This window comes from Scyliorhinus torazame, chromosome 11 (genome assembly GCF_047496885.1).
Source record: "Scyliorhinus torazame isolate Kashiwa2021f chromosome 11, sScyTor2.1, whole genome shotgun sequence".
In the NCBI taxonomy this organism is placed as follows: Eukaryota; Metazoa; Chordata; class Chondrichthyes; order Carcharhiniformes; family Scyliorhinidae; genus Scyliorhinus; species Scyliorhinus torazame.
Window position 1 is genome coordinate 223,897,167 of NC_092717.1, and position 11,475 is coordinate 223,908,641.

The following is an 11,475-nucleotide window of genomic DNA, read 5'->3' on the forward strand; positions in this document are numbered from 1 at the left end:
TATATATAAATGATTTAGAGGAAAATGTAACTGGTCTGATTAGTAAGTTTGCAGACGACACAAAGGTTGGTGGAATTGCGGATAGCGACGAGGACTGTCGGAGGATACAGCAGGATTTAGATTGTTTGGAGACTTGGGCGGAGAGATGGCAGATGGAGCTTAATCCGGACAAATGTGAGGTAATGCATTTTGGAAGGTCTAATGCAGGTAGGGAATATACAGTGAATGGTTGAACCCTCAAGAATATTGAAAGTCAAAGAGATCTAGGAGTACAGGTCCACAGGTCATTGAAAGGGGCAACACCGGTGGAGAAGGTAGTCAAGAAGGCATACGGCATGCTTGCCTTCATTGGCCGGGGCATTGTGTACAAAAATTGGCAAGTCATGTTGCAGCTGTATAGAACCTTAGTTAGGCCACACTTGGAGTATAGTGTTCAATTCTGGTCGCCACACTACCAGAAGGATGTGGAGGCTTTAGAAAGGGTGCAGAAGAGATTTACCAGAATGTTGCCTGGTATGGAGGTCATTAGCTATGAGGAGCGGTTGAATAAACTCGGTTTGTTCTCACTGGAATGAAGGAGGTTGAGGGGAGACCTGATAGAGGTATACAAAATTATGAGGGGCATAGACAGAGTGGATAGTCAGAGGCTTTTCCCCAGGGTAGAGGGGTCAATTACTAGGGGGCATAGGTTTAAGGTGAGAGGGGCAAGGTTTAGAGTAGATGTACGAGGCAGGTTTTTTACGCAGAGGGTAGTGGGTGCCTGGAACTCGCTACCGGAGGAGGTGGTGGAAGCAGGGACGATAGTGACATTTAAGGGGCATCTTGACAAATACATGAATAGGATGGGAATAGAGGGATACGGACCCAGGAAGTGTAGAAGATTGTAGTTTAGTCGGGCAGCATGGTCGGCACGGGCTTGCAGGGCCGAAGGGCCTGTTCCTGTGCTGTACATTTCTTTGTTCTTTGTTCTTTGTTTTGGTAGCATTGTGGATAGCACAATTGCTTCACAGCTCCAGGGTCCCAGGTTCGATTCCGGCTTGGGTCACTGTCTGTGCGGAGTCTGCACATCCTCCCCGTGTGTGCGTGGGTTTCCTCCGGGTGCTCCGGTTTCCACCCACAGTCCAAAGATGTGCAGGTTAGGTGGATTGCCAATGATAAATTGCCCTTAGTGCCCAAAATTGCCCTTAATGTTGGGTGGGGTCACTGGGTTATGGGGATAGGGTGGAGGTGTTGACCTTGGGTAGGGTGCTCTTTCCAAGAGCCAGTGCAGACTCGATGGGCCGAATGGCCTCCTTCTGCACTGTAAATTCTATGATAATCTATGATCACTATCTGGTGGTGGGCAATTAAACAACTAACTGGAGTAGGAGTCTCCACAAATAGCACAGGATGCTGCAAAGGCTATGGGTCCTGACAACATTCTGGCAGCAGTCCTGAAGTCTCGTGCTCCCAGTCAAGCTGATCATGGCTGATCATCCAACTCAACAGCTTGTTCCCACCCTTCCTCCTATATCCTTTGATCCCCTTTGCCTCAAGTGCTTTGATCTAACTGCTTCTTGAAAACATAGTGTAGCGAATTCCACAGGCTCACCACTCTCTAGGTGAAGAAATTTCTCCGCATCTCTGTCCCAAATGGTCCACCTTGTATCCTCAGACTGTGACTCCCTGGTTCTGGATAACCCCACCATCATAGAATCATAAACTTTACAGTGCAGAAGGAGGCCATTCGGCTCATTGAGTCTGCATCGGCCCTTGGAAAGAGCACCCTACCCAAGCCCACATCTCCACCCTATCCCAACAACCCAATAACCCCACCCAATCCAATCCTTTTGGACACTAAGGGCAATTTATCATGGCCAATCCATCTAACCTGCACATCTTTGGACTGTGGGAGGAAACCGGAGCACCCGGAGGAACCCAACGCACACACGGGGAGGATGCGCAGACTCCGCACCGACTGTGACCCAAGCTGGAATCGAACCTGGGACCCTGGAGCTGTGAAGCAACAGTGCTAACCATTGTGCTACCGTGCTGCCATCGAGAACATCCTTCTTGCATCGACCCTGTCCAGTCCTGTTAGAATTTTTAGGTTGCTATGTGATCTCTCCTCATTCTTCTGAACTCCAGCGAATACAATCCTAACCAACTCAATCTCTCCTTATACATCAGTCCCGCCATCACAGGAATCAGTCTAGTAAACCTTCGCTGCACTCCCTCTACAGCTAGAACATCCTTCCAAGGAGACTAATACTGCACACAATATTCCAGTTGTGGCCTCAACAAGGCCCTGTATAACTCAAGCAAGACATCCCTGCTCCTGTACTCGAATCCTCTCACTGTGAAGGCCAACCTCCCATTTGTCTACTTTATTGCATCCTCCTCACAGCTCACCATCCCACCCAGTTTTGTGTCATCAGCAAATTTGGAGTTATTACATTTAGTTCCCTCACCTAAATCATTAATATATACATATCGTGAATAGCGCAGATCCCTGTGGTTACCCCACTAGTCACAGCCTGCTATTTGGAAAAAGACCCATTTATTCCTACTCTTTGTTTCCTGTCTGCCAACCAGTTTTCTGTCCACCTCAGTATACTACCCCTAATCCCATGCACCTCAATTTTACACGCTAATCTCTTATTTGGGACTTTGTCGAAAAGCTTCTGGGAGTCCAAATAAACAACAGCCATTGGCTCCCCTCCAGCAACTCTCCCAGTTACATCCTCAAAGAATTCCAGTAATTTTGTCAAACATGATTTCCCCTTCAGAAAGCCATGCTGACTTGGCAATGTAGAAAATTGCCCTTGACATTGCCTGTGCTGAATCCTCCACTACCAACTTTCTGGGAGTTACCATTGACCACAAACTGAGCTGGATCGGCCATCTAAATACTACAGTTCCAAGAGCAGGTCAGAGGCTGGGAATTCTGCGGAGCAAAGGCAGCTATGCAGCTGTGCACGCTGTTAACAGCCCACTTTGAATCTAGTGCCAACCCCCTGAGTGCCCTCTAGCCCCAGATAACCCATCAGCTGTATGGGCACCCTCCAGCGCAACCAGTGCCATCTTGTTGGCTGGGATAAGTGTGTGGGGATTGTAATGTGTGTGTGCGCCTGCAGCTTGTCAGCCTCCCGAGTGTCAATCACAGACCCGGCGAATCCCGCGCCGTTTTCCATTGGAATCGATTGTGTTCCACGCGGCACCGGTGCTAGCCCCTCAATAGGGGAATCGGTCCAGGTGTGGCACCAGTTGTTATGTCGGAAAAGTCCACGAATTCTGTGTTGGCATCAACACTTTGTTTCAGAAACATAGAATTCAGCACCTTATCTCCCCTCACCATCGATGCACAGTGACAACAGTGCGTACCATCAGCAGGATGCACTGCAGCAACTTACCAAGGCACCTTCAACTGCACCTTCCAAACCTGTGACCCTACCGAGGACAGGGGCACCAGATACATGAATGGGTACACCATCACCTGCAAGTTTTTCTCCGAGCCACACACTAACCTGGTTTGGAACTACTTTGCCGTTCTGTCGCTGGGCCAAAATCCTGGGGTGGACTTTATGATTCCCCCTCCTGCCCCTCCCAGCCAGTGTGTTTTTGGTCGGGATGGGGAGGGGTGGGTTATAATAGATGTCGGATTCTCCCAAAATTCCTGCCCAACCCCCCCTGCCCTCCATTCCCAACCGTACGGTCAGTGAGTAAGGTGCCCACAGGGATGTGCACCCCTAGGCCTATGCTCAAATATGCTCAAATAAGCAGCGGTTAAGGGCATCAATCCACCTCACCGTCATAATACCCTGACATTGGAAAGTGGGCAAGAGACTGAATGCTGTTTTTTCACCGAAGTTGTTGAAAAGGTAGGAAGGCAGGGGAATACCTTCGTCGGGAGGGGACGCACATGCACACACACACACACCACACCCCACAACCACACACCCTTCATACACACACACACCCCACACACATACACACTTCCCCCTCCCCCCCCACACACACCCCACACATATACACGCACACACCCACCCCACGCACACACCCACACCCCATACACACACGCACCCCACACACCCCACACACACACACACATACATGCGCACACACCCCACGCAAACATGCACACACACACCAACTCTCACCTGACACTGCTAGGACAATGATAAACTTATATCAGTTGTGGCTCTCAAGACAATTGTGAAACTGTGTATGAGCACATGAATCACTGACTTTCACACTTTACTGTACAGCAGAGAACCCTTTGACTTCTTTGACTTATTTCTGAGTGGAGGTTTGCCGCTAGCTCAAGACTGAGGGAAGGTGTAATGTTCTCTTTACTGTTTAGCACAGGGCTAAATCGCTGCCTTTGAAAGCAGACCAAGGCAGGCCAGCAGCACGGTTCAATTCCCGTAACAACCTCCCCGAACAGGTGCCGGAATGTGGCGACTAGGGGCTTTTCACAGTAACTTCATTTGAAGCCTACTTGTGACAATAAGTGATTTTCATTTTCATGTCATAGCCTTCCTCTGGCTGAGCCTCAATTTTCTCTGCTCTGTTGATAATCCCAGCTTTGATTAATCAGTTCATAATCACCTCTTCAGGCATATTGTCCCATACGTTCCATAAAACGGAAACACCACGACAGGTGGCCACTACAAACTGTAATTCCAAAGTCTGCAGCAACCTGTCCAGCTTTCAGATGGAGCTGAACTGTATTTAACCCACGGCAGGCAGCTCGTTTTGTTAATACGTATTCTTCCAAACTCTGTTTGATGTTAGTCCACCTGGTTTTAGATCGTTTGCTTTTTTGATCAGCAACACAACCTTCTCCTTGCACCGAACATTTTTCATCACTGACTCCATATTGGTGGTACACAGCCATGTTCCCGCCATTTTCTTCAGCATATTTCACGACGTCTAGCTTGAATACTATTGTACAAAATTGCCATGAACTGACAGGAGGCATTTGGTATGAGGCATGGCTTTACCTGGATTTCTTAATCAGGCGCCGGTACATAAATGGGCGTGGCACAGTGGTTAGCACTGTGGCTTCACAGCGCCAGGGTCCCAGGTTCGATTCCCGGCTTGGGTCACAGTCTGTGTGTAGTCTCCATGTTCTCTCCGTGTCTGCGTGGGTTTCCTCCGGCTGCTTCGGTTTCCTCCCTCAAGTCCCGAAAGACGTGCTTGTTAGGTGAATTGGACATTCTGAATTCTCCCTCTGTGTACCCGAACAGGCGCCGGGGTGTGGTGACTAGGGGATTTTCACTGTAACTTCATTGCAGTGTTAATGCAAGCCTACTTGTGACAATAAAGATCATTAACTTAAACGGTAGATAAAGTGGTATCGAAGATGAGGCCTAATCTGGAGGCAAAGAAAATCTTGTCTTATGCACCAAAAAATAGGGCACAAACATGCCTCATGAAGAGGAACAGAACCCAGTCTCTCAGGAATCCCAAACTTGAGGTCAGTGGGATAAATGCATCTTATTTCAAATTTTTTTAAAATTCCAATTAAGGGGCAATTTAGCGTGGCCAATCCACCTACCCTGCACATCTTTGGGTTGTGGGAAGGGCAGCATGGTGGCGCAGTGGGTTAGCCCTGCAGCCTCACGGCGCCGAGGTCCCAGGTTCGATCCCGGCTCAGGGTCACTGTCCGTGTGGAGTTTGCACATTCTCCCCGTGTTTGCGTGGGTTTCGCCCCCACAACCCAAAGATGTGCAGGCTAGGTGGATTGGCCACGCTAAATTGCCCCTTAATTGGAAAAAATGAATTGGGTACTCTAAATTTATATTTTAGAAAAATTTTTGTGGGGGCGAAACCCACCCAAACACGGGGAGAATGTGCAAACTCCACATGGACAGTGATCTGGGGCCGGGATCAAACCTGGGTCCTCGGCACCTTGAGACAGCAGTGCTAACCACTGTACCACCCATCTTATTTCAATTTAATATGATCTGTGGAATAACTGGTCAGATATTGCCGATTCTGTAGAATATGGCAGGGTAAGCCAATCTTCACTCATAATAAAACTGTGCTTTTAATCAGAGGTGAGATTTGGCTGGCTGGCTTGTTCCCAGTAATTATATCTGCTTGTTTATTATTTTTTTAAAAAGTTTAACTGGGGAATCATGAGCATTTGTTTGGATGCTTTATTTTTTTTAATATGGGAACATGTCTTAAGAATGGCCGATGATCGTTGATGTAGGTTCATGACTGCGGAGCATGACTCTGGAGATTAATCAAAGCTATTGCTTGTGCCTCAGAAATGAATGCAGATGTAGAAACCAAACAGAACAAGTCTGCACCATATATTATGCAGAAAATCAACCCCGCCCCCCCCCCCCCCGGCTGAAATTTGATTGAAATGGCTTTCAGTTTTTTTGAACGTCACGATTTCAGTAATAAGGGAAGCAATGGCATTTTGTCTTTCTTGTGAGATGTTTTTGAACACAAAAGATTTGTTTTCCTTCCGGGGCAGGTATCAAATCATCGCAGCATAAAGTGTTTGTCAGTCTGCTCTTTAGCTCTGTTTTAAATTGCTCTCTCATTCCTGGAAACCTCTAGCTGTTTGCTGAATTGTGAAGAGAATAGATGCAGTCCCGGGGAAATCACCTGGCAGTGTAACCTGCTGCAGACTTCTCTGCATTGCAGGCCAGCTGCGTATTTTCACTCCATGAAGTATAAGCTTACACATAGCGGAGAGTTTATTTCTCTCAAGAGACAATTAAATACTGAGAGGTCGCAGTTCTGCATTGTTCTGCTGGGGACTTTCTTGGCCAAGTTCCCAAGTCGCTGTAATGTGAGGAATCGGGTCATTTTCCGCAAGCTGTTTGATCAGGCAGATTAGGCCACACCCAATGTTATTCTGACTCAACGTCAATTTTGAGCCCTTTTTGGCAGCACGGTGGCGCAGTGCTTAGCACTGCTGCCTCAGCTCTGGGTCACTGTCCGTGTGAAGTTTCCACATTCTCCCCGTGTTTGTGTTTGCGTGGTTTCGCTCCCACAACCCAAAGATGAAATGCAAATCGCTCATTGTGAAGAGACGGGGTGGCGGGGGGGGGAACAAGTTTATTGTGGTATTATTATAAATGTAAGAACTGCAAGCGTTAAGGAAATGTCTAGATCAGCCACTAGAGGGAGCTAGAGTTACAAGTATATAAGACATTGATGGGAGAGAAGTGAAGGAGATAGCTAGAGCACAGACTGAAGGAAAGATAGTGAGTGAGAGCGGATCATAGTTTATTATAGTGTAGCAATTTGTAGTAGATGTGTGTAGATTATATGTTAATTATCAACTATTATGTAGGAGCAAGTGTTGAATCCAAATTAGTAGTGTTAAGAAATTTATAGCTTTGTTCAATTTAAAGCTATTTTTTGGTCTTTGTGAACACGACGCCAACCATCCTGAATTTAGCAACACAAAGAACACCACATTTATAACATTAATTGCGTGCCTTGTATCGGGGCACAGGAACCACTCGTGTCATTTCAGTGAACCCAAAATCTGGAAATTTTCAAAACTGATTGTCCCCATGGACAACTCCAGTGATCACGAATGTTCCGACTGTTCTTTTTCAGGTGAACAAATCCCGCCTTTGGATCCTTCCCAGATTAATAGCAACGGAGCTTTCAAAGTTGGAAGACACCAGGTACGACCGACCAAGCGTTGCTGCTGAGCAGCCGACTGTGTTGAGCGACCAAACCCCAAGTAACGTTGAGTCAACATCATCATAACGAAGCAGCCGTACAGGGGGGAAAACCGAGAAAAGAAACATTTATTTGTGTGTTATTGTTTGAATTATTTAGCAGTCTTGAGGTTATTTATCAGTGCTTGGGGCTGCTGACGCTTTCATTCCAACACACTGTTGTCCTGATTTCATGACGTTACTGTAAGAATTTTCAGAGAGGATATCTGCACTATGAATGAAAATGTTGAAATGCCAGTTGTTCTTTTTGTTGTTCTCCTTCCTTCTGACTTTTTTCCTGGCCCCCTCCTCTTGCCTTTCCGAGCCAGGTGACTGAGGTCCGTTCCGCTTTTTGTGCCCACTCTCAGTTGTAAGCGGCCAGAAGCTAATTGAACTTCCTCGGGGGGGAAACCTAATTTATGTGCACAGCCCTCGGGTCGTCCCCGTTGCACATTACTTAAATGGTCTCGTTATTTATTCCGAGCTGATTAATAATAACAAAACAAAACCTGACGAAATGGCCGTGAATCACGGTCCAAACTAAATTCTGGCTGCTTCCTCCGCGCCCCATGTTTAAAAGTGTTAATACAGATGGCCATCCAAAGATGAAAATTATTGCTTGGGTAATCCTATGGGCTTGGTGGGAAAATGAATTGCCTTGTGTACCAGTAGGTTCTGAAGAGCCGGAACATCCCTGATTGGCCCTTGACCTGCACTGTATGCTGGTCTCCATGAGGGGGAGGCGGGGGGGAGGGGGGAGACGCAGCTGGCTTCATCAGCTTTGGAATCAGGAGGAGAATATCAATCAAGATTATCATTTCTGCTCACTAACCAGTGACTCCCACTGGCAGGTACAGGAGCGGAACCAATGCATGACAAGTTGCTGCAAGTGGAAGATTGAAACGGCACCGCACTTTCAACAGGGAATCTGGGATCGACAGGGAATCTGGGATCCGTGTGAATAGGGCAAATAACTGTGTATCTCCTCAGCCAATCATGTTGAAGAGTTGTTAACGTGGGAGGGCAGGTTTATTTCTCCCCGTCTCTATTAGAAAGGACGTTATCCCATCAGTTATCAGTTGGCATCGCAATGAGATAACGTACCATCCACTTCCAGCAGCCCATTCTCTTTCTTTGATAGTAGCAAAATCTTATATTGGGTTGACAGTATTTGAGAAGTGATCACGTTAGCATAATGAAGCAATGGTGTGACGCTCAATAGTAACTCAGCTCAATAGTAACTCAGCAGTGATTGGGGCTCTGGAGGGATTTCCCCCACTGGGCAGAAGTTTACACCCCATTAGCCGGAAAATGTGGCGAGCTGTTCAAAAGTCCATCGACTTCGGTAGGATCATAAAATTCCACCTGTTGTTCTTGTTTAGTCCTTGGCGTTGACAAAACATTGTTCTATTCCGAGCTCCGACCATTTACTTTTAACCATTATGGACTGGAATTTATTATCGGGTTCCATTTATTAAAATATAAATTCATTCCAACTGTGTTTCTTGCTTCTGGCACATCGCTATGAAGGGGACGGGTACTGTATTAATGTAACTCTTGGTGGGTTTCCAATGTTTAAAATGCCTGCAGCATCATTTGGTGCTCGATATCAATGGTGCCGGCCCCTCATTACTTCTTTAAACTATTTTCAAGTGGAAACATGCAGAATAATTGTAAGTTGCCAGTAGCATAGACATTTCCAACCTTTTTAAAAGAGTTTGGTTCCATTACATGAGCAGGACTGCAGTGACAATCATGACATTCCAGTGCAGCGTGAAGTGTTTTGCTTCATGTTGCACAGATTTTGTTCCAGGGTCGCAAAAGTGTATCAGAAATCAATTGAATTCAATGATCGGTAATCATGTTTTAAAAATTTAGAGTACCAAATTCATTTTTTCCAATAAAGGGACAATTTAGCGTGGCCAATCCACCTTCCCTGCACATCTTTGAGGTGTGGGGGCGAAACCCACGCAGACACGGGGAGAATGTGCAAACTCCACACGGACAGTGACCCATAGCCGGGATCGAACCTGGGACCTCGGCGCCGTGAGGCAGCAGTGCTAACCACTGCGCCACCGTGCTGCCCTGATCGTAACCTGTTTGCAACAGTAAAACTTTCTGTAACAATGCATCACTAAATTGATTTTTTTTAAAAATCATCCCCTGGGGTGTGAGCATTGCAGGCAAGGCCAGCATTTATTACCCATCCTTGAGAAGGGTGCAACCTGGAATAGTAAATTGGTTTTATTCCAGGGCATTATTCAAATGAACGCACGATACAAATCAAAGGCTTTGTCATATTTTGTATGACGTTTACGTTTTTGGTCTCTTGCTCATTTATTTTAATCCAATGGGCGATGCGTCACCTTGCCCAAGAGGCAGGTGAGTACCATACTTCTAGGTTTCTGTGAAAGCCTTCTGTTGTTGGCCATTAGGGAGAATACAAAGGTAGCATGGGGGGGAACTGTACCTTCATTGCCATTCTTCACGTCTTTGTGGAGAATCACGTGGCTCCTGCTCAGCACCTTCCTGTGAAAGCTGGCTCAGATTGCCAACTGGTCATACAGGTGGACTTGGCACAAACCTTCATCTCCTCCCTCCACAATGCGGCACAATAACGACAGCTCTGTATTCCACCAAGATGGCTCACCGTGTTTGTGCAACCCAGATTATTGATATGAACCAACAACTTATACAATTATTGGACTGCTTTGTTTCAGAATAATTGAGCATCTGCTGCCATTATTATCTTTAATTATTTCAGGTTAATAGCCCTGCGATCATCGATTGTGCAGAATTGCTGAATAATCGCACCTTTATTCTTTGGTGTAACTTGCTGTGTAACAACATCCCAACGAGATTTTGTTTTTGGTTCAATCGGAATTATGGAAAAGTTGCAAAAATGTGTTGTTTTTTTTTTGAATGGCGTTGGATGTCGAAAGGGAAACTTGGCTGCAGTTCCGAAGAAATCTATTAGTACACAAGTTGAAGAACTTGTATCTGTGTAACTGCTCCATCATAATCACAGGGCTTTTCATGATCAGACTTGTTGGCACCAATTTGGGTATTCTGTCAGCCAAGTGTAACTATTTTAATGCATTTTCAATTAAAATGTGTGTTATTTTTTAGATTGGGCTGGCCCCATGTAGTACATGTCAATTAAATGGGTACAATTCTGTGTTATTCTAATCACTAATACTGTATAGTAATACCATTAACATTGTGTTGCTGAAGGTGAGCTGTTTCAATGTACATTCAATAAACAACCTTTCATAACAATTAGCTTGTCTGATCATTGGGTATTTATTGCATAGGCAGACAATTATGGGCCGCGCACAGCATTCAGCTTCTGGAATGGTTCTAATTGTAGCATAAGTGGCTAGCACTGTGGCTTCACAGCGCCAGAGTCCGAGGGTCGATTCCCCGCTGGGTCACTGTCAGTGTGGAGTCTGCACGTTCTCCCCGTGTGTTTGTGGGTTTCCTCCGGGTGCTCCGGTTTCCTCCCACAGTCCAAAGATGTGCAGGTTAGGTGGATTGGCCATGATAAATTGCCCTTAGTGCCCAAAATTGCCGTTAGTGTTGGTTGAATGGGGTTACTGGGTTATGTGGATAGGATGGTATGGGCTTGGGTAGGGTGCTCTTTCCAAGAGCCGGTGCAGACTTGATGGGCCGAATGGCCTCCTTCTGCACTGTAATTCTATGATCTATGGTGGAGAACTTTCCAGCAGCAGCCTCGGGCTTGCGATGGGACGTTCTGTGCAGGCCCCAGCGTGGCACAGTTTGAATGTAGCCA

The 11,475-nt window shown here is 46.3% G+C and overlaps 1 protein-coding gene across 1 annotated transcript in view; it reads left to right on the forward strand.

Moving 5' to 3' along the window:
* rab31 (RAB31, member RAS oncogene family) overlaps window positions 1-10,961 on the forward strand; it is a 109,027-nt gene extending 98,066 nt beyond the window's left edge. Inside the window, exon 7 of the mRNA XM_072468371.1 lies at window positions 7,576-10,961. Coding sequence (XP_072324472.1) covers window positions 7,576-7,673 — 98 coding nt within the window. The 3' untranslated portion in view covers window positions 7,674-10,961. The remainder of the gene's footprint in view (window positions 1-7,575) is intronic.
* The last annotated feature ends 514 nt before the right edge of the window (window positions 10,962-11,475 follow it).